General features: G+C 45.4%; 3 protein-coding genes across 16 annotated transcripts in view; 1 reads left to right on the top strand and 2 right to left on the bottom strand.

Annotated features, from left to right (window-relative positions):
* Positions 1 to 232: 232 nt before the first annotated feature.
* LOC116222358 lies at positions 233 to 2,985 on the bottom strand. Its single transcript, XM_042709162.1, has 6 exons — positions 2,354 to 2,985; positions 1,547 to 1,630; positions 1,101 to 1,268; positions 686 to 1,003; positions 428 to 595; positions 233 to 246 (listed from the first exon to the last, which is right to left on the bottom strand). The coding sequence occupies exons 1-6, from the start codon at positions 2,415 to 2,417 to the stop codon at positions 233 to 235; spliced, it is 816 nt and encodes a 271-aa protein (XP_042565096.1). The 5' UTR covers positions 2,418 to 2,985.
* Positions 2,986 to 3,456: 471 nt separating this feature from the next.
* On the top strand, positions 3,457 to 12,400 carry nes (nestin). Its single transcript, XM_012817884.3, has 4 exons — positions 3,457 to 4,877; positions 6,283 to 6,407; positions 7,717 to 7,799; positions 8,485 to 12,400. Exons 1-4 carry the CDS (start codon positions 4,044 to 4,046, stop codon positions 11,730 to 11,732), a joined length of 4,290 nt encoding a protein of 1,429 aa, XP_012673338.2. The 5' UTR covers positions 3,457 to 4,043; the 3' UTR covers positions 11,733 to 12,400.
* Positions 12,401 to 16,942: 4,542 nt separating this feature from the next.
* The window catches only part of mef2d (myocyte enhancer factor 2d), a 60,291-nt gene continuing 53,359 nt past the window's right edge, over positions 16,943 to 23,874 (bottom strand). For all 14 annotated transcript variants that reach the window (XM_031576406.2, XM_031576403.2, XM_031576408.2 and 11 more), the window contains one exon: positions 16,943 to 23,282. In XM_031576406.2, coding sequence (XP_031432266.1) covers positions 22,835 to 23,282 — 448 coding nt within the window. In that variant the 3' untranslated portion in view covers positions 16,943 to 22,834. The remainder of the gene's footprint in view (positions 23,283 to 23,874) is intronic.

The following is a 23,874-nucleotide window of genomic DNA, read 5'->3' as shown; positions in this document are numbered from 1 at the left end:
TCACTGCCTTATGACTTACCCAATAGTGAGTTCACTGTATCTCTCTAATTTATGACTTACAGCGCACTGAATCTCTTTAATTTATGACTTACCCAATAGTGAGTTCACTGTATCTCTCTAATTTATGACTTACCCTCTAGTGAGTTCACTGCCATTCACCCACTGCCATTTGCCTTCAATTTTGCTCAATCCAATCCAGTATCCATAGCCGTCATAGAAATACGTTGTGTGATTATTGATGAAGCCCTAATCAATAGGACGACATATGAAATCAATGACAGAAGTGGAGGGTAAAACACATCAATATTCAAAATACATTTTGTTGCTACTAAGGAATTGTACATCTTTATGAGCACATGTTAAAATTTCTATGAATTCATTTCTTTAAATATTCTATTTATAGAATAACTTCTCTTTTCTGTCTTACCTGTTCCTCTGCTGTCTATGGTCACCAGATGAGCCCCCATCTTAGCACAATCAGCTTTACTCTCCTCCCATGATTTCCAGTAGTACCAATCTATGATGTAGATGAAGTGGTAACAGCTTGATTTATAGTATTCCCATCCTTCTTTGCAATATCCACTACACTTCCTTTCTGTGGTTAAAGGGACAAAGAAAAGTTGCAGGAATAGATCACACCATATTAGAGAGGTGTGTAATTGAAGACGGCTTAATTTCTGTATACCTTGTGTTGTGACTGGACAGAAATGGCCAACTGCAAAATCACTGAACTGGAAAATCACTTCAAGTGTCTGGTTGAGATGGTCTCGTTCCATCATCAGTGTCGTCTTCACCTGCTGCAGTCGAGCCATTGCTGAAAGCAGATGCTGGTTTGCAGCGCTTGCGTTTTCATAACGAGCCTGTGACATTTCATTGGAGCTGCTCAGGTTGGCATTGTGGGTCTTGACAAGTGTGAACTCAGTCAGTAAGGAGGTGTGTTTGCCTTTGAGCTGATGCAACTCCCTCTCCAGGAGTGCGTTAGATTCATACACATGGATCCTATCTGAGGAGAGAAAGACAACAACGAGATGGACAATGTAGTTACACTGACACATTTTGTTCATTTTGTAGGCCACACTGATGCGGACATGAGTACTCACAGTAAACAAGCATTGCCACTAGGAGTGAGAGGAGGAGAGCAGTCAGCAGCCCAAGGGCCACCACAACACTGCGGTATCGGTGAGGGCCAGGCAGAGGCACTGCGGTATCGGTGAGGGCCACCACAGCACTGTGGTATCGGTGAGGGCCAGGCAGAGGCTTGGCATCTGCTGTGGACACCAAACAACTGGCCAGTTATTATGGCCCATTGAGGGCTACACAGAGTCATGTACATTATCCACACACAAATTCGACTCAATTCAATTTTATTTACATAGCGCCAAAACAATAAAATTGTCTCAAGGCGATTCACAGAGCCCAGTGCCTGAACCCCGTGTAGAGGGACACTTAAATTTCTTCCAGGTTGTTAATAGATGCTTCCATAATAAGCAACACAGAAAGCTACGTGCTCCCACTTCCTCAGAGAGCCATCTGCGGTGTCACCTACCTGCTGCTGGGCTGGGACTGAGTCCTCGGTGCGCTTCTGTCCTCTTTACTTCCGAGTACACGGTTTCTTCTGCATCTTGTTTCTCTTCAGATATAAAATGAAATGTGTAGTGGAAAACAGATAAGTTCAGTTTTAACATAGTATGTGTATGTTGACATGTATACATATTATTTACATTATCCTACAGTTTCCCCACAGTTCATTCTTATAGTGGGTTTTCCGAGGCTTAAATAAATAAATAAATAAATAAATAAATAAATAGTGGCAGGCAGTTTAGGTGGCCTTAGTCTGTCCAGTCTTAAAATTGATTGCATTATCAATGGCTGGTCAGACCTACACTTAGAAATCCATGCCCTGTACAGTTATGTTACAAGTCTGTTATGAAATACTATACCCATCTCATGGTATCCCCCAGAAACATATTAATGTGACCACAACTGTTTTGTAACCGTATAGAGATTTCACAGTAGTTTGCTTTATTGCGGCTCCTATAGGAGACCCAATCATAGCAAGCCTAGATCTGAACTCATCTTCCTCTTCACCCCCCACTGGCGTTGATAAAAAACTAAACTGTTTAAAGATGTGACAGTCTGAAGTCTACTGGTCTAATTTATTACTGAATCCAATGAAATGATGTCAACAGTAGTTTATTAATAGAACAATAATAGAACCTGTCTCTCTCCCTCACTCTCTCACACACCCCTTTGGATTCATCTACAGACATATTATGCATATATATTTATTACAAGTAAAAACACTTGTGCGAAACCTAATGGAAAATAGGAAAGCTGAATGAAGAAGACCAACCTCTTGTCTTTGATTCTTCAGATTTAATGAAAGACACGCTGGAGTAGCAAACCTCTTCATCCATTCTAGATCTTCACAGGCCGAAGAGTCACGGACGACAGGATGGCACATTTCACTTAGACCCAGTGAACGCTGGAGGTTCATGCCGGAATGATGCCTGCTTGCGTCAGGGGATGTTTGTAAAGCTCCTAATGTCACAACAAGTGAATGTTTCGCTTCTTCTTTCTTTGACATAAGATTGTTTTGTGAAATGGTTCATTATCTCTACCATTATATGTGTGATTTCCTTACATTGCACTGATAAATGGACTTACCCTTTTTCATACCTGCAGAATGCTAAAAACTTCTATTGGGAATAAAAACTGAAATAAAAGTACAGTACATTCATCTGGAGCTTAGTGGCCATGTCATGTAGAGGAAGTCACAGCTCACACTAATGGCAATGAAAAAAAAAATAACACAACACATGTCATTGTGTTACACAAATACCTTAAGACATATTGGACATTCCCCACCCCCTTCCTTTCTACTGTTGAACCCGATCCCCTGACATTTAAATGTAAACGTATACGATTCTGGTTTTACTATATGGAATAGTACTCTTGTAAACGTTAGGATTCAAAACACAATTATCCTCAGTCCCCTCAAACCATTCTGGATATCCAAATGTACATAATACATTATGTTGATGTTGAATGAGGTTGATGAAATATATGGAATTAATACATGTGCTAATTTCTGTTCTCTTTCTTTGGCTATTTACAGAGAACGATTCTATTCCACTTCCTGAGAAGAAAGTAAGACAGTAGACACCAGTTCCTTCTGTAATTCAGAAACTCAACACAAGAGGGAGCAGAGAACACAGAGACATACAGACTTCATGTGACAATGTGTGTTTGCACGTTAAGTGAAGACAAATTAAGACATTGTTCTTTTATGATGACTCATAATTAGTATTATTAGCTTGGGTATGTATTTAATCCTTGCATCATAGTATGTGGTCCCTTTATTGATTCATGTTTCAAGTTGGTTTGAATGTGATCAGAATGATCATGAATCATGAATCTTTAGAAATCAGGAAAATACCTCAAAGCATCCATAAGGTGGCGTGCTGTGTTTGATATTTAACATTTCTTGTATTGCACTGCATGTTACATCTCCCATGCCAAATCTAAACAGTGAACAGCAACTACGTGGAGAAAATACCACACAAAGCAAAGTAAGTGAGTTAAAGAAACTAGCAATCGAGAATGATAACTAGTATTGCCATCCTTAAAAACTATGAGAATGCTGCATTAAAGAGCACCGAGGGTATCCCAGCAGCACTGGGAGAGTTAACTCCACAATGACATCACTGCACTGCCCTCTTCCTTTATCCTGCCCCGCCCTCCCATGCTCTCCATCTCCATCCCCCAGGGCCCCCTTCCCCCGCCTTCTAACCCCCCCCACTTCCCCTCCCCTTTCACTCCATTCTAGAGCGAAAGGAGTGTCTCACTATGGGTCACTCTGGCTGGGGCACTCAACCTCTTGGCATGATCTGACCCTCTCACCACCATCCTGCTGAAAGACAGACAGATTCGCACACTGAGAGGAGGTTGACTGGTGCTCTCTCTCTCTCTCTCTCTCTCTCTTTCTCACTCAGCTTTCTACATCTCTTCTGTCGGACGGCACCACCTTTGAACCAAACACCATGGAGATCCCCGCCATCCGCCTGTCCCAAAGCTACACCTGTCTGGGCCAGGAGAAGCACCAGATGCTGGACCTGAACCGACGGCTCGAGTCCTACCTGGGCCGGGTCAAGAACCTGGAGGAGGAGAACCAGATCCTGCGCGAGGAGATACAGACGCTGAGCAGGAGCAGGGAGGCGCAGACGCAGGGGAGGAGAGCCCTGGACGGGGCGCTGCACGAGGCCAGGAAGGAGCTGGAGTGGGCCTGGAGGGAGAAGGACAAGGTGGAGGTGGAGATGGGGAACCTGTGCGAGGAGTTCCAGAGGGTGGAGCAGCAGAGGCAGAGGATGGCGGCCGCCCGCGCGGACGCCCAGGGCAGGCTGGCCGAGAGCAGGAAGGAGCTGGAGGAGGAGCGGCGGGCGCAGATCTGGCTGAGGGACTCGGCGGGCCAGCTGGAGAACGAGCTGCTCTTCCAGTCGCAGGTCCACCGGGACGACGTCTCGGCCCTGAAGGAGTCGCTGAGCCAGGCCAGGCCCGCGCAGATGGCACCACAGGGCCACACGCACATCCACATCCAGAGCGTCGTTCACGACCTGGGCCTGGAGTGCTCGCAGAAGGCGGCCCAGGCGTGGAGCGAGGCGACGGAGACATACCAGAGGCAGGTGGAGCGTATGGAGGAGTCCCTGGGCCAGGCTAAGGCCCGCATGGGCCAGGTCTCACAGGAGAAGAAGGAGAACCAGATGAAGCTCCAGAGCCTGGCCAAGGACCTGGACTCGGCCCGCGCCAAGAAGGAGGCGCTGGAGAGGAGAGGGAGCCATCAGAAGGACAGACAGACCCAGGAGATCGGTCAACTCCAGGTGAGGGGGAGCATCAAACGTGTTCCAAACGTCACTCGTGTTTCAGGAAGGATACAAATTGAATGTTGGATCAGTGATAAAGATAGCCTGTATGCAAACTCTAGACGCTCAAATCTCAAATAAGTGTACAGTTTAAGGCATGTCAAGAACATGTCATGGTAACAAAACACAGAAAATAATGGGACTATTTTAAGATACACAAACCTAGGCTTTAAGGATTCACTTAGTTTGATATTGAAATCTAGATTAAATAATGGGATAGTGCCTTAAAAGGTTTATTTTTCTGACTCTAGACTGTCTCTCTCACTGATGATGAGTAACTACATGTGCATGTGGGCTGAATAGTTACAGGCATTGGCCAGTTAGAACAAGAGCAATCCATCAAGTAGTCTTTCAATTAAAAAAAAGAATATTCGTGAATTCACGCGAATGATTACAAGGTCCCATTGTAAACATAATCATATCATCATGGGGGAATGGTTCAAAACATTCTTTTGAGAAACCACACTGCATGCAATGATGACAGGATTTCCTGCCAGTGTGCAAAGAAATCGGTGATGAATGAGACCCAGAATAACCTCTTGAGTCTAAAAACATTTCCAAGACTCACCAAGTCACATAACGAAAGAATGCAGATTGAACATCCCTGTAATGAACAAGTGAACATCCCTGTAATGCCAAATGAACATGCCTTTGAAGCTTTGCCTTTCTTAATAATAGTGATACATTTGTTTATACTTGTCTTCATTGTCATAATTATTATAATGTATTGTATGTATGTCTGTTGATTTCAAAAGATTAAATAATGTACCATAATGTAATATAATGATGTATTAGATTGTTGATTAAAAATCCCAATCAAATTGAGAATGTGTGTATGAAGCCAGCGATCTGCTGAGAGCTAACAGCTGGCTGCCGGTGGGAGCAGGCTGTACTTGCCTTGCTGAGTTCACTTCAGGTCAGGAGGGGTTGTGTGGGGTAGAAGACAACAGTGACAGTCAAAGCAGAATCTCACTCGGTGACAAAAAATGTGTAATAATTTCACTCCATTGCCATTCAATTGTATTTAACGTTTTAATTTTTTTCAAGTTTTGCTTATTAAAATTGACCGGCTGACATGGTCGTAATCAGAGTGAGAAGTGATGTTATGTCCATGAAACTCTCAGTGTGACTTTCGCCTTCGGTTGAAAAAGTTGGCAATCATATTTGCTGAATGAAAAGTCGCTCAGCAGAGCCAATATAGACATGGCTTTTAGAACTGATCTCAGGTCTGTGTGAGGTCAGTCAAAGATAAGCACTGTGGGTCGTCCTCAGCAACACTGAATCACAGAGCTGAATCACTTTCCATTTCATGCTGGTCTACATGGGTTAACCTTAACTTTGCCATTTGGCCTGTGTGTCTCAGACCATTGTGGAGGATCTGGAGGAGGAGAAGGCAAGGCTCGGGGTGCAGATTGATGACCTCATCATTGAGAGCCAGACCCTGCTGCAGCTGAAGATGTCTTTGGGGCTGGAGGTTGCCACTTACAGGTGCCTTTTTTTCTCCTTGTATTTTCTCTTTCAATGTCAACTTCTTTTCTCAACAGCGCATCAAAGAAAACTTTGTGAACATGTGAATTTTACACTCAAACAGAAACACAAAACAAAAGATAATTAGTTACTCTCAATTTCCATCCCTGCTACACAGCATTATTTAGTTTTATCCTACCATTGATGAGCTACTCAACTCTGTCACGCATGCAGTTCTCCACTGCTCCATTGAGAGGCTGTCAGAAAGATAGATTGGTCTGAAAGATTGGGGAGGAATAGTCTGGGTTGCCGTAGCGATAGTGGGTGCCCTTGAAAGAGGGGGTCTCAGCTTTCGGGTCGAGGGGTAACTTTAGATCAGTGCCTGCCTCCAGCAGTCTCCACTCCAGCATTGACCCTGGTGCATCTGCTGCCCACACCACCACCCCGAGAGCTCAGGGAGTCTAGAGTGACGGGGGAGGGGGGGGGGGGGGGGTAAATGGAAGTCGAGTCTCGCCGTCTCGCTCAGCCTGCAGTCTCAGCTGTGCTGATAACAGTTTACCTAGTTTCGTATCGCTTCTGTAAGGAAAAAAGGAGATTTCATGCAAAATTTCACGCAAAATTTCTTAAAATCACTGCGTTGATGAGATTTCATCCTACACTGTGCAGGCTTGTCTGCCTGTATGTCTGTGTGACTGTGTGTTGGTGTGTTGGAATGGGAGTGTCTGTGCCTGTATGTTCGTTTCACTGTGTGTGTGTGCGTGTGTGTGTATGTGTTGGAATGTGCCGAAAGGGGATGCAACATCTGTGCATCAGTTGTAAGTGTTGCTTGCTGCTGTTTGAACCCGACAGCAGGTGTGGGTATGTATGCAGAGAAGGGTGTTTGTGGCAATGTGTGTGTATGTGTTGCAATGTGTGCGTATATGTGGCAATGTGTGTGTTTGTGTGTGAGAATTTCAGTGAAAGGCCAAGCAGACGGTAACTCATATAAAAGAAAGGCAGTTGCTTTGGCCTGCGTGCTGCAGATGGTCTGACAATGACAGAAGTGTCACCCTATTTCCATAACAAGAGTGTGCAGCTTACCCTCTTGTCCAAGTGCAACAAAAAGCAGAGCCCTCCCCTCACCCGCTCTCAGACTGTGCATCTGACTACATGCTGGACTTTCTGTCTCCAACCGGGGAAATTCCTCTTCTGTTCTGTTATGTTATGACTGAGATTCAAATTGTTTGGAGAAAAAATAACTTAATTTAATCTTAGTTTGTAATCTACTTTTGGCAATGACCACAGACTCCAAAAATGAATGTCTGTCTGATTTGTTTTGTGTATTTTCCAGAACTTTATTGGATGGTGAGAGCCTCCGAGTCAACGACCTGTCCAGAAATAAACACACCATCCAGACATCCGTCTCCTCCGCAGGTATTAAAAAAAAAAAACCTTTTAAATCTTTTTTTTTTTCCAAAACATGTTAGCTAAACACACCAGACATCTTTTAAAGCATTTAATTGAATCTCGTGTTGGAAAAATCGGCTCTGCTTCCTCCTGCCCCTATTCATCTTAACCGTGCTGAATAATTTACTTCAGACTGGCTCTGAGGAGACCTAGTCCCATAACCTCATTATGGACTAATGGGTTAGGGAGGCATACAAAGCTAACTGCACATTAAACCTTGAAACTCAAGCTGCCCATCTCAGTCCCCATAGGTCAGTGGACCAATCCCTCTGCCTCTCAGTAACATAAACTAGAGCACAGGAAATCATGATCAATACGGGCTCCATTACAGCAAGTGCCGGAGCCTGAGGAATGGGTATCCTGATAAGACCTTTGGGAACGGGGTCCCAGGGTCTGTCTGGCTGATTTCGGAGGAGACATTTGATTGGCTCTGGAGGTTTTTCTGTTATAGATTGCAAGGTTTTATTGTGGGCAGGAAATGGGCAGATATCCGGAGCATCATCACTAGTAAAGTAGAGCTGGAGGTCAAAGTGTAGAGATCTATGAAATCTAACCGCCAGTCTAGCTGATCTTTAGTTTCCTAGAGTGAATGTCTAGTTAAACACAGTCAAACAAACCGGTTCACTAACATAAACTGCTTTGTTATTTACAGATGGATTCCCAAGCCTTCAAGAGCGGAAGCAAACCCTTCAAAGAACACACTTCTCTAGTCAAACAAGCAGACCCTCCACCACAGCCATGAGATCAAGTTTCCAGCCTAAACCACTGCTGACATCCACAACACCCCTCTCTGTCCCAAACTACATTTCTCCTGCATCTCCTGAGCATTCTCAGGCTGCACAAGGGGAGCAGGTGTCTGGGCCGGAACACTGGACCATGCCCTCCACAGACGACTCACTGAACGGAAAGGATTCTGTGGATCACTTCAGGCCTGAGGAAGTTTACGAGGAGGTGACACATGCATCAGCTTTCTCTACTGCCTCAGCCACATCAAACGCCCTACTCACAGAAGAGTCCTTCAAGGGGGAGGACAAGACTGGGGCAGAAGATCAGCAGGTAGCCTCTGACATGCTTGTTACAGAAGACAGCGTTATGTGTGATGAGATGGTTCACTATACATCGGCTGTCTATGGCAGTGGTGTGCTGCAGGACTTCAGTGTACAGAGAGCGGACGCGCACAGCACATCAGAAGCAACCGATCTGAATGCTGTTGAAGTAGGTGACCCGGAAGGTGACAAGACAGATGATTTCTCTGAGTGGATCCAGTCGCCTCCTGTGCTTGAACACAAACTCGTCAGGGCGGAGGCAGATCGAGTGACAGGTGTGGAGAAGACCGAGAGGACGGAGGAATGGCTGGATGTTTCTGGATCGGACAGAGTCAGTGAGCTTGATGTGAAGAAAGACATAAACGACCTGCCCATTGAAGCTACGGATCATGTTGAGACGATAAGCAATGGTTTGGCAGATCTAGAGGAAAAGAATGGCTTCTTTGACTCAGAGGGAGAGACGGACATGAGTCAGGCTCAGTCAGCAGAGAACATGGTTGATGAAAGTGACAGAATAAATGCATTGAAATGTAGGGAACAGGAAACAGAGAATGTATGTGAAGGTGGTTATGATAATGACTTTTCACAGAAAGATGGTGTGATACCGGAGGAAAAGGTTGAAGAGGAACTGAGGGGGTTTAAGGGTGAGAAAGATATAATGTTTACTGGTGAAATGATGGAGGAAATGATGGAAGAAAAATGTGCAGGCACAGAACAATACCTATCAAGAGAAAGAGACTTGGAGGAGGACGTACTCTCTATCCCATATCACAATTCCAGCATGAATTTTGAAGTAGATGCATTGCCTACATATCATGAACAGGAACAAACGCACTATAGCGAAGAACACCCAGATCTACATGAAGATGGCTACAATGAGAGGGAGGAGATGGAGGAGAAGAAGGACTACAGTGATTCAGAGGAGAAGGAGCGAGAGGAGCTGGACGACTCTCCAAACGTGTCCATGTCATGGAGAACCGACCCCGGGGACCTGGACAGTTACGGACTGGACAACACGCTCGCGGACACCCGACCCCTCATCCGGTACGAAAGTGACGACACCGACGTGAACACCCAGGCCTCCCACATGAGCGTGAGCGATTCCAGCGACAGCGAAGACGACCGGGAGGCAGGGACAGGACACCGGGGCGTCACCAAGTCCAAAAGGTTTGACACCATGGAGGACCTGTCTGAGGAGCCAGAGGTGGAGGCCATGGGTAAGATGGCACTCAGTGAACCCCTTCACAATGTGGTGAGAGATGCTCCTTCAGAAACCCACTACACTGCTCTCCAAGAAGACCACGGTGATGAGGAAAGCGAGAGCCTGACTGTTGACACAACGAGTAAGCTGGATGAGGAGAGAACTGAAATGGCAGAAGATCAGTCAAGGACTGATTATAAAGAGGCAGATAAAGAACTACAAGACTTTGAGGACACGTGGGAGGATAAGGAGAGGCTGGAGTACGCAGACGTGATGCCTGAGGAGCAGCCTGAGAGCACCCAAGCAAACATTCTATACGAGGACGACTTCCCAGAAGAGACCGTGGAGAGTGCGGTAGGGGTAGGGGTGCCCCCTCAAACTGAACCGTTTTTAAATGGAGAAATTGCCACGGCGACTGACAGTCAGGAAGAGACAACTGAAGACCTGCCAAAACCTGAAGACCAGACAACACAGTCTTCCGCCTTTGTTGAGCCACTTGCACTAACTCAAGACATCTTCGGTACATCACACGAGGCAGAAGAATTTGAAGCCAACCCCTCAGAGGACAGTTTTACAGAGAGAGGAACAACTCAGGCCAGCGTGGACAGCACGGCCCTCTCCATGCTGACTCACGCAGATCTCACAGACAATCTCTCCCTAAGCAGCGAGCCCACCAGCAGATCGCAGAGCCAGCCCCAACCTGCCAACTCCGACGATGATGGTGAGGATGATGAATCCCACTCCTCAGAGGAAGAGTCACCCAATGCCAGCCCGTGCTCATCTCCTAATGCCTTTGCTAAGCCACCCAATGCCAGCCCGTGCTCATCTCCTAATGCCTTTGCCAAGCCACCCGATGCCAGCCTGTGCTCATCTCCTAATGCCTTTGCCAAGCCACCCGATGCCAGCCCGTGCTCATCTCCTAATGCCTTTGCCAAGCCACCCATGGCACATCCGGCTCTTGAAGAAGCCTCTGAAAAGCTCTCTTACGCCACATTTGAAGCATTTGGTGATGTTCCACACGGAGCCTTTCAGGGACCCTCGGAGTGTGTCACAGAGCAAGGATATTCCCAGGGGGATGACTGGGAGGGTTTCAACACTTCCTCCAAAGGCCAAGGTGCAGGTGACCCACAAGAAGCCGCTGAAACCCTCAATCCTTTGGAAGAAAATGACTGGCTACCGACAGAGACCTGTGCCAAGCAAACATCTGAGTGTGTAGACATCTTTCAAGGTGACAAAATGGACGAGGCGCCTAAAAGTAATGGGAAAGACAACAGCCTCCACAGTCTCTTCAGTGGTAACATGGAGGAAGACTTCTGGGGCTCTACTCGACAGATGGCAGCCACCTCCGACGCGAATGAGATTAACCAGAAACAATGTCAGAGTGTCACCTTTCAAACCAGTCACAGCCTGAGGTTCGAGCAAGCCTGGGGGTCTGCCGAGGACCATCAAGGAGCCAATGAAAGTGATGAGAAATCCACCCACTTGTCGAACATGCCTTTATTCGGGATGGAGAAAGAAGGGCATTCCCAGATAACCACCCTGCTGGGAAGAGAGGGAGAGCAGGTTGCAGCAACACAGTTGGACGACTCCAATGACGAGGGTGACTCATGGTCTTCCGGGGAGGAGTGGAATGATGAGACAGTGATGGCTTAACTGAGATTAATGATGTTCATTAAGATAATTCAAAGATAGAACAGAAAAAAATCATCAAGACTATTTTCAGTTTTAAGTTCTGATATAAATTAAAAAGTATGAATTAAAAAAGTTAACCATACCTGAAAGAAGACGAGAGACATCAGACACTGATCTACAACCCATGTTTGTGTCTCAGACTTTTCATGCACCACAAACCTTTTTACATGTACAGTACATTAATCACCCACATGATTTTTGCAATTGGAATCTGTTGATACCACAGTGTGGTTTTAATTGTCCAAGACAAGTACAAAAGGCCCATCAAAACTACAGTCCTTTGTAAGTCTTCCCCACAAAGACTCCCTCCACAGAGTAGGTCAGTGAGGTCACTATAAAGCCCATTAGTCATTGACAAGAGCTTAGTGCACATGGAATATGCCATTACATGAATTGGGTATAAATACAGGGTGTACAAACATGACAAAGCCATCATCCCTTTCTGTAGGAAATGGAATTGGAACGTGAATAACATTTACTGATAATTATGTAAATGCAATGCACAAAGAGGTACTTTTTGCAACCCAAGAAAGTGTGACGAAACACAAGGCGGACAGAGTGAGTGCATGCGTGTACTGTAATGACCTGTGACGTGTGTGGCTCTACAATAATAAAGCCAAAGAGGGTTGTGGAACCCCTTTGGCTGAAGAAAAAGATCAACAAGACAGCGCAGCACCTCAGGATTCAGAGAGGTACAAAAACACAAATGGAAGAGATAACAAAAGGAAGGGACCACTTGATTTCAACACAGGATGAATATGAGAACACAGAGCAATCAGTTCGTATGGGAAGAACAGAGAAAATGAGAAAATAACTGTTCACTGCGTGACTGATGTAATGTCTTTATTATACCCTAGGGAAGACAATGAGTCACCCCCCAACACAGTCTCTCCACACAACTAAATCCCAACATCAGAGCCATATTGGGTTAATATGACCAGAAATATGTTAAGCCACTTATCTATATGTATTTTTGTTTCTAATTAGGCCTACTCATTTTCAGTATATTGTGACATTTCATTGCTGTGCTGCTGCCACAACCATAATGATGAATTATTTGACAGGAACTATCTGACAAATAAACTAATTGGCACAGATGCTGTGGTGTACTGTAATGACCTGTGACGTGTGTGGCTCTACAATAATAAAGCCAAAGAGGGTTGTGGAACTTCATATAGAAAAGACAGAAGAAAAAGATCAACAAGACAGCGCAGCACCTCAGGATTCAGAGAGGTACAAAAACACAAATGGAAGAGATAACAAAAGGAAGGGACCACTTGATTTCAACACAGGATGAATATGAGAACACAGAGCAATCAGTTCGTATGGGAAGAACAGAGAAAATGAGAAAATAACTGTTCAACTGTAGTCAGTGAGGCACCTACAGGAAGACTTTGATTTTGAAGTATTCTTAGAACAGGCAGTCAGAGGCAGCGTGGGAGGCCTGGTGGCAGAGATGGCACCGATCCAGCAGTGAGCCCCGCACAGATGCTTGCTTATACAATACAGAACTCACACTCTCCTGGAGACAGCAAGAGAGGATGAGAGAGGGAGAGAGAGAGAGAGGATGAGAAAGAGAGAGAGAGAGATGAGGAAAGAGATGAGGAAAGAGAGGATGAGAAAGAGAGATGGAGAGAGATGAGGAAAGAGGATGAGAAAGAGAGAGAGAGAGAGAGAGGGAGGGAGACGAGGAAAGAAGGATGAGAAAGAGAGCGAGAGAGGGAGAGAGATGAGGAAAGACTCAGGGAGTAGTGCACAAAAGGTGCAACAATTGCTCTTTAGAAATACAATTTTGAGTTTGTCCTGAGATTTGAGGCAAAGACATAAAGCGAGAGAAAGCATGTGATGGGATGGGTGAAAAACACGACCGTGAACAATGGATGACTTCACCTCCTTTCATTCCTGTTTCCTTCCTTTATCTCAGAGTGTATGAATATCATGAACAATGGTGGCCATTTTAAAAGCAGCTGCCCAGCTCTCTCTTTCCAAATTCCTCTCACACAGACTCAGAGGCGGGTGGTGTGTCATGCTTGCAGCAGCCATTGCAACAACAGCAGGTCATTTCAGAGCCCATTCAGACAGGGGGGCAAGTCCGGCCGGCTGTAATGGAATTAGCTTAGCCCTCTGCAATGTCCTTCTGTTCTCCTTGCTTCCCACTGTCGCCTCTGTGCTTATTAAGTTCCTCTGACCCCCCCCCCCCTGTCCAGCTCTAAATAAAAGTGTCCTTGTTGTCTGGATTGCCACGGCTACCACTCAGAATTACGTGTCCCCCAACTTGGTTTTATGATAACATTGCAATCAGTTGCAGCACAGGCACTGGTTGGAAATAGTCACAAAGGCTTTTGGTTAGGTTTTACCTCCCCTTCTGTCATACACAACAAAGCCTGGTCGTGTGATGTTTTGCCCCTGGGAGCACCTGTTATCTCGGGGGAATAGAGTCACTTCCCCCCGATGGCCTGCCGATGATGAATGACCAGGCGGCTCATTCCGGGCTGATGCAAGGGGCCGCAACAGCCCCGGTCACCGCATGTGACCAGTCTGGCTGTGGCTAGAAGGGGCTATTTCAGGACTCACGGGGGCCATGACAAGGCACAATAAGGCCTGAGGTCTGGGACTGGGGGTAGGGGTGCTGGGGGTAGTGGTAGGGGTAGGGGTAGGAGATGGGGTAGGGGTAGGGGAGGTCCATCTCACCTCCCCCAAAAGCCATCTGCCTCCATTATCCCCTCCCTCATTGATTTACTCCTCGTGCCGGGCCACTGACATTGAATGTCCGTGGAGCTTAAATCTGTGGGCCTGGGATTCACGTTATCCACCATCCATCACTTTTTATGCAATTTATGCCATTTAACATTACTACTCCATTGCTGCTGTTCCACTACTATGTATTATACTGACATGAATATTGATTGGATGAAATTCTCTAGGCTGTGAGAAGACACACCCCACTGACATACAGTCCTTGTGTGGGCTATTGAGACTGATTGAGGGTATAGATCCTTTTCAAAATGGAAACTAGGCTCTCAGATTTTTTATGAGAAGGCAACCAGGATGTTTTTGCTGACAAGTATCTGCTACTAGCATTAGACACTGTTAGCTTCCTTTATTCCAATGATAATGACATTTCAGATTCGACAGTTGCCCCTGTGAGTGCAGGCTTGCTTCAGTCACAGCCAAGATAAAACGGATCACTGCATCACCATTACGGATGGGGAACTGGTGATGCAATGACTCAGATATCCTGTAACTTACAGCGGAGGACAGCACATGACGGGAAATCCCAAAGCGGCTAAACTCAACTGTTGGCCAGAATGTTGCCACAGTTGTCCAGTCGCCAAGCTCTGGGTGGTAGCTATAAGACCTATAACAATGTTTTTAAACAAGGTTGTATTCCCTTATTACCTGATCATAGCTAGGTTCATAGCACAGCTATATTGTGAGTATAGATAGATTCCACATAGTAGAAGCCAGTGAGCTGACGTGACGACACAGCAATGGAGAGCCAAAGGCACTTGAGGTGTACGTATGGTGTCCTGTTGAGGACAAATCTAAGCCAACCTTCTGTGGAGGACAAGAACAGCTGACCCCCACAGCTGACAGTGAGGTCGGGCATGTGTTCTGGACAACGCCTCTCCCATAGCCACGAACAAGCTTTAAAACAGAATAAATACACATGCAGGCATGCACACAAACAGTGTAAATCTCTCTCATATACAGAGAGAGAGAGAGAGAGAGAGAGAGAGAGAGAGAGAGAGAGAGAGAGCGAGTGAGTGAGTGAGAGAGAGAGAGAGAGAGAGAGAGAGGGAGGCAGAGAGAGTGAGAGAGAGAGAGAGAGAGGGAGGAAGAGGGGGGCAGAGAGAGTGAGAGAGAGAGAGAGAGAGAGAGAGGGAGGCAGAGAGAGTGAGAGAGAGAGAGAGAGAGGGAGGAAGAGGGGGGCAGAGAGAGTGAGAGAGAGAGAAAGAGGGGGGCAGAGAGTGCGAGAGAGAGAGAGAGAGAGAAAGAGAGAGGGGAAGAGGGGGGCAGAGAGAGCGAGAGAGAGCGAGAGAGAGAGAGATCAATGTGGTCAATACATCATTACATTTCAATCATTAGTATGGACGCACTCTAAGCATCATCTGGTAGAGAGCAGTTCAGAACAAGTGACTAAATTCATTTCAAATGTGAATTAAAGTTGTGTAGGTCTACATGGAAAATGTAACTGGTATTGTAACCATTAAAATGCATGCTGTTGTGTGTCAGTGTACAGTGTCTGTTTATATAGGACATGTTATAGCTGAGGCGAGCAGGTAAGATTGTGGCCGATCCCTCCCACCCGGGTCACAATCTCTTCGAGGTCCTTCCCTCCGGCAGGAGGCTGCGGGCCATCAGGACCAAAACCTCACGCCACAATACCAGCTTCTTCCCGGCTGCCGTTGGCCTTATTAACAAGGCCCGGGACCCCCACCTGACGTGGACTCTCATCCCGCCCCCACACCTCAAGCCTGTGTTATGTTAACACACACTACTTTGCACACTGCACATTGCACATCCACTTTTGCACTCCTGCCCTGCTTTTTGTATTGTAGTACTTATTGTGTTTGTGTAGTACTTACTGTGTTTTTATGTTTTATGTTATGTGTAGTACTTATTGTGTTTGTATGTTTTTATGTTCACTATGCACCCATGCACCAGAACAAATTACAGGTAGGTGTAAACCTACTTGGCAATAAATACTATTCTGATTCTGATTCTGATCTTACAGTTGATTTTCAGGGAGCTGATTATTATATTATACTGCCATGTTGTCAAGAGTCGCAAGCACACTGTAATATGTACCGTTGCAATAAATTCAATATTATTTGTATATTTAACCACTGGTCTTAGACTCACTTCAAGAACCCATGATTTATACATGTTCTAATCTACACAAACAAGGCAATGGCCTGTCTGTGGACTGCCATCTACTGGTCGAGACACTGTAGTGCATCTCAGCCGAGTACACGCAGGAGATAAAAAAAGACCAGCCCTTTGAATTTACAATATATTGAACATATTCTTAACTACTTCCTTCAGGATCAGCAGTTCCCTACATGCTTAAATACCAGATTATCTGTATGGTGAGGTAAATGTATTAACCTTTAAAGAGATCTGGAAAAACAAACAAATAAATCAACAACAACAAAACAGAGACCATCTTTGTAGGTCAACTTGACTATTTAATATATAAAATACGGTAGAACATACGCAAAAGGGTAAGGGAATAAAGGACAAATGGATACTTTGGTACAATAACAAACACTTTTTTTGTAAAAGCAGTATAGAATTTGTAATAACATATCAGTGCATACTTTGTTTATGAAAATATACACAAATTGTATATCATTCTCCGAAAACAACAGATTTTTTTATACAACAAAACTCAAAAGCAGACTAGCCTAACACAATATATTAGCTATAATTTTCTTTTCAACTTTTTTCTTCAATTTCTATCCTAGGTTTGTGTGGTGTATATTCTTATCGATATTACATTTTCAGTTTATTTTGTATAACATGAATCATTCTTTGCTTGTTTAACGCCCATGCATCGACATCTTTGTGTCTGGTCTGAAATAAATTAAACGTGTCTTTGCGCCCACTTAACTATGTGTTTTTATTTTACATTTTTACTAAAAATTGCAGCATTGAACTGGTCATTATATTCAACTTGGTTTTGACCCTTCCCTCACTTACCAATAAGTACTAATATTACTACAATTGTTTTTTTGTTTTCCTTAATAAATCGTGCAATATTAGTAACACCCCTTTGAAGAAAAAAGAAAAAACAAAACAAATGAAAACAAAAATATATTTATATAATATTTATATATAATAAAATAAAATAAAATTCAAATAAAATAGGATGCCTAACCTACACAAAACCGCAGAAAATAAAAATTGCCTCTCTAATATTATCATTATTGTTACCATCTGTGACGATAACGATAATGATAACGATAATTATCATAACAACAATTATAATAAAAACAGACAATAGAACTGTCACCAGCACAAATTAACACTAGAAAATGAGTGAGAGTCTCTAAACATCATCATACATGGGGACTATGGGGGGCGGGGGGCGCAAGTTAACTATTTACTTGACGATTGTCTTTCGTTTTGATTACTGTGACTCCTACTGTAATTCTGAGATCCATGTTAGACCTTTTATACATCATTACATATGCCAGAACAAGCAACCAGGTACATCAAGGCTTCACTAAGCCTACAGATCCACAAACCTGTTTTACCAGCGAGAAACAGGACATGTTCCTTTTTTTTCGTGGTTTCATGGCTTGTGGCCTTTAAAAAGGAAACCCATTCAGGAACCAGAACCCTCTCTTTTTTGATCAAAGCTCAGGATACAACAGTCTTTAAGTCAAAGGGTGCTCCAAACATGCAGACCAGAGTGTTCACTTGTGACCGACAAACTGAAGACTCCCTCCCCACCCCCAGAGTCCGTGGCTGAGTCGCCCCCCCGCCCCCCCCCCAGATCACTGTCGCTATGCACATGGGAACCAAACAATCAAACACACACCATGGGCCCACCTTGAATGACAAAAACAATGGCCAATAACGCCCGCAAAACTCCCTTAATGCACCCCCTTTCACTGCCAGACTTTACCTGGAAACGACTGCTATATATATATATATATATGTATATATATATATATATGTGGCACAAGGTTATTCATAACCTGTTTCAGACTCTCTCTCTGTCTATATATGTATGTGTATATAATTGTCTGAAGCCGTCCTCTCCAATAAAAATGGTGGCAAGTTGGGAGGATCTCTAACACACCATGTCACCCCCCCTACAGCACGCGTTGAGATTTTAAGGCTTTTTCTCTGAGCTGGCTCAGGTGGTCGAATGGGACTGGACACAGAGGTCTTCCTCTGGAAGGGGATTTCAGAGGAGCGTCCTACTGCTCCGACTGACAGGAGATAGGGGGAGAGATGTTGGGTCGTTGGAGGTGGAGGTGGCGGAGCGAGGTGGAGGCGGAGGATGAGGAGAAGGCCGTGCCACAGGCGCGGGAGATCAACGGGGTTCTGGTCGGGTGCAGAGCAGAACAAGACTCGGCCTTTCGTTCATGAATGGATGGATATGCATGGATGTCGAAGAAGCAAGAAGAAAAAGAAAAAGAAAAAAACACACTCCTCAAGCATCCGGAAGAGCACGTGTCACAAACAGATCTGAAGAGAGTGCACAAGACAGACGAGTCCATTTGAAGCCAATAGGATATTCGAATGACAGGAAATAATAAAATAAAAATATTTCAAAAAACGATACAAAACAGAGAAACTGGTTGCCAAAAACGTGAGGCAGCTCCGTTATTAAGTCTCAACACCCAAGAGGGGAGACTGGAAGCAGGTTCACCCCACTTTCAACTTTTCAATCCTCTGGGGCTCAATGCAGCCTGTCTGAAGCTCTCTGGAAATGACCTTCCTCTGCATCTCTCAGACCTGTAGACACCTCTAGGTCACCCAGGCGCATGATTATGGCCGTACATGATACAGTGGGACATTCGGGCCATAGAAACCCAACGAATAAACCAAAGGCGTCTAAGCCCTCTTCACCACCAGCTTTAAATATCCTTCATCCATTATTTCACTCGGAGAATATACAAATGCACCATAAAACAATGTGTACATCTTTTAAATAATCATTAGACATAATATATATATATTTTTTTCTGTTCAGAATTGCACACTTGCAACACGTGTCAAGTAAGTCTAATCTAGATAAGTACAAGGTTCAAATTTACAAAAGGTGACTTGCTATGTTTATTTATTTTTTGTTTTGTTTTTTCCCCATTTTTTTTCCAAAACCGCAATCGTTTGCTGACCAGTGCAATACAGGCTTGAATGCGTGAAAATGGATTCTCCTTCCCTGAAATCAACGGCATGGGTAAAAAAAAAAAAAAATGGACTAGGCTGAGGGATGTTTTTAGCAGTAGAAAGAAAAGCAACTCAACACTCAATCACCTGAAACAAGGTGTGGACCTCTAACTTTAAGTGTCTCTGCACATGCAGGCCTACAGCCCAGCTGGCGTGAGTGAACACAGCATAGAGCTCATTACTGGAGACTGAGTAGGAGTGTATATGCGTGAGTGGGTGTGAAAGTGAGAGGGGGGGGGGTGTATGAACATACTGCAACATGGAGGGAGCAGAGGTTCAATGTGAACAGCGAAACTAGGAGCGGCAAGTGCATTTGAGAGTGTGTGGATGTGGAGAAATGGACTCAGGTTGGGAGAGAAAGGTTTGAATGGGCCACGGAACAGAGGTCTCTCAGGTTGGGAGATAAAGGTTTGAATGGGCCATGGAACAGAGGTCTCTCAGGTTGGGAGAAGGAGAAAGAAGGTGGTAGGAGGTAGGAGGGACGTGTGAACGGCTCTACCGTCTTACGGTAGACTCACCTGGTGGTGTCGGTTGGGGTAGATTCTAAAGTGCGCTGCTCTATCAGAATAATAACAATATCAATAAATCGTAGAAAACCACCCAAAACAGTCCAACACACAACACACCAGGAAGAAAAAAACAAAACAAAAACGATCCTCGGCTTTGTCCCTTTCCACCCTCACCAGCACTCACTCACGCTTGCCACACGTCACATTTTATGTACATATAAATGATATAGGTAGCTCCACTGAGACTCACCCAGTACGAACTTAAGTGTACACGTATGCTATGCACGCTCCCTGTCCTTTCGCCACTTCTGCAGTGTCGATGTTCGTGTGGTTTTTTTTCTCTTTTCATTCAATGCAAAAAGGTCTAAACTGAAAGAGAGGAAGAAAGGAAGGCAGGCGAAACGAGAAGTGGCCTTGCTGTCTAGCAGATGCCAGTCAGAGGTCAGAGGTCAGAGGTGACCCTCTGCTGCTCAACCCTGGAGAATCTCACTCATGATGGGCGCCGGGCGTCAGAAGAAACACTGAAATCAAACGCTGTTATGTACATGGGTTCTTCGCTTCGGGTTCCTTCCTTCGGGCCATCACCGAACTTTAAGATGACTCAAGGTGCTTTTATACATCTGTCTGGTTTTGTTAAAAAGCAAAAAATAAAAAAAATGTAATAAAAAAAAAGAAGACTCCTTCCTCCTGAATTAAAAAAGCCTATCCATCAAATATAATAAATATCAGGCTTGTGTCAGGCTGCTACTTGCGTAAACCAGTGGGAGCGGATTCAGGTTCCTTTGCATCTTCCAGAACAATTAAAAAGCGCACCCTGCCTCTCGTGATTTTGTGTGAATGAGTGTGTTATTCCGTAATGTGTGTTTCCATGTCAACACTTTCTGTTCAACCAGGGCTACATTTTCACTAAATAACAATCTGTATAAAAAACGTGGAAACTGAAAATGCCATCATTTCACGGTAAATAGAAGCAAAAAATTAAGAAAAAATATATCACTTCCCCCAAACACACAAGGGAGCACACACTAAACAGGATAGGGTGCCGATCACAGAAAGAAACTCCTTAAAGATCATTTAAAAAAACGGAAAACAACATTCAAAAGAGAAAGAGAGAGAGAGAAACAAAAATGAGATCAAAATAAATATTTGGCTGAGGTTCATTTACCTAAAGACCAAGTGTCAATTTCATCCAGCTGAAGGCTGCAGCATTTCATAGTCAGACACTCAGAAAACACACATGCAAGTGTGTGGGTGCACACACACACACACACACACACACACACGCACACACACACACGCTCACACACATGGCGCAGCCTTGGTGGCTAGCAACGGCCTGTCTGTTCTTCAGCTCTGGGTCTAGCTCCCACAGTTCATGGCATGTGGTGTTTCCGTGGTTACGGAATCTGTTCGGTTTTGTCGTGCGGGCTTCTTGCAGCCCTTCCCTGATAGAGAACCCCTCTACCTCACACACAAGATAGACTCTGGGTGATGATGGAACAGCCGTTTTTCGCAAGCTGTCAAACAAACAAACAATGTCCCCATGACTTCAAAGCCACATTTTCTGGCTTTTTTCTGAAAAGGATCCTGAAATTTCACAGACGAGCCTGTTCTGTGGATGTGGCCTCCTCAATAACTACTCAATGTAGTCCCGGAAAAAATGGCGGATTAGGGAAAAACAGCAACAAAGTCAAAGATATCCTGCCAAGAAAAACTGTGACGGAGAGGGAATGTCACCCATCCCACTCCAGACACTCAGTGGGGCTGCAGCAGGCAAAACACAACACTTGGGGCTTTCAGTTTTTTGTTGTGTCCTTGCTTCCATTTGCTGATTTTTTTGTTTTGTTTTGCTTTGTTTTTCACAACAGAACAGAACAGAACAGCAAGACTCAAGATAACAATTCACCGCAAAACAAGGCATCAGGACCTTTGATGTATCACTGTACAGAAGCCAACACAGCGCCCCCCCCCCAGGTTACCCATGCACCCTCTACGGTTGCCCCAAATCCATTCCAAACACAAACCAATAGAAACCAGGTTACAGAACAAAACGAAAGTCACTAACTCTCCCCAAAACGCTTGTATGTCACTCAACAGTCTATACTGACGTGTATATATATATTTATATATATCTCCCTGGTTTGGCGACTGTCCGCGACAGGCTCTGTGTATGTATATGAACTGTATACAGTATGTGCATACATCAATGCATATGTGTGTATGTGTGTGAGCTAGAGACAGAGAGAGCGTGAGTGTGTGTTTGTCGCATGCACGGGCATGCATGGGTGTTTCAGTGTGACCGCGCAAAGGGCATAAGTGGGAAGAGGAGGGTGTGTGTGTGTGTGTGTGATGTCAGTGTGCTCAGTATGTCCTGAACATGGGAGGAGTTCAGCTGTGTGTGTGTGTGTGTGTGTGTGTGTGTGTGTGAGAGAGTGGGAAAGACCAAGGGTTGAGAGAGGGCAGTGCCTTTTGAGGTGGTGCCAGTGCTCAAGTAACTGCATGAGTGTATTCTGACGACGTTTCTATATGCGAGAGAGTGAGTGTGTGTGTGTGTGCAAACTTGTGTGTGTCTGGGGGAGAGGAGAAGGAGGAGGGTGTGTGTGTGTGTCTGTGTGTGTGTGTGCTGGACAGGGCAGAACTGATTTATGTGACCCAGGTGTCCAGTCGCATGCGCTTGACGTTGGCTCCCTGCTCCGGCTGCTCGGCGGACGCTGCTCCCTGCGCCTCGCCCGAGGTCCTCAGGAGCCCCATGGTGGAGCCGAAGTCCGGGGGCCGGGGCTGGCCCCCCTCGTCGCGGTCGCTGCCGTCGTACGAGCTGCCGTTGCTGCTCAGGCTGTCGACGGGCGAGCGGCCCGTGACCTCCAGGCGCAGGGCTCCGGGGTACTGGCTCAGGCCCCCCGCCGCGCCCCCACCCGTCCCCGCCACGGCTGCTGCCGCCGCGGCCGCCGCGGCCGCCGCCAGGCCCTGACCACCGGAGGAGGAACTGGGCGTGCTGCGGTCCCGGTTGGGAGAGACTGGCTCCGACTTGATGCTCACGTTGGGGTTAGTGTTGACGGTCAGCGTGGCGCCCTGAGGTAAGTGACCCATAGGCCTGCGCAGAGGAAGGGGAAAGACAGACAGGCAGGGGATTAGTCCATTAGACTGGACAGGTTTGCAACTTTAGCAAAAAAAAAAGAGAGAGTGACAGTGAGAAAGAAAGAGAGAGAGAGAGAGAGAGAGACACACACACAGAGAGAGAGAGAGAGAGAGAGAATGAGAGAGAGAGAGAGAGAGAGAGAGAGAGAGAGACAAACTTGGATTACAATGAAGACAGAAACCCATGGTAACAGGTTAACAGTATTTCAGATGGCACATTGACAGTGATGGCGCAAACAAGGAGTATTATGTGGCTGCAGGGCTGTGTGGATTCACTCCCACAGAACTGAGAGTCTTGCGTTGGCAACACATCTCAGGACACACATCCAACACAAACAAAACAAGCTGACGACAAAAGTCAACACCACAAGAGAGTGTATTCACCGGAGTCACTAGCATGATGCTCCCCGCACACACACACACAAACACACAAATGTGAGGCCACACGAAAGCACGCCGTCCATAAGCCATGCAGTCTGATGCAGGACCCTGTTCCCTCATTAAAAAAAACAAACAAACAAACACACACACACACATTGTGTGAGGCC

This window comes from Clupea harengus, chromosome 11 (assembly GCF_900700415.2).
Source record: "Clupea harengus chromosome 11, Ch_v2.0.2, whole genome shotgun sequence".
NCBI lineage: Eukaryota > Metazoa > Chordata > Actinopteri > Clupeiformes > Clupeidae > Clupea > Clupea harengus.
Note: the sequence above shows the minus strand (reverse complement) of the source record. Positions and strands in the feature narration are given on the sequence as shown.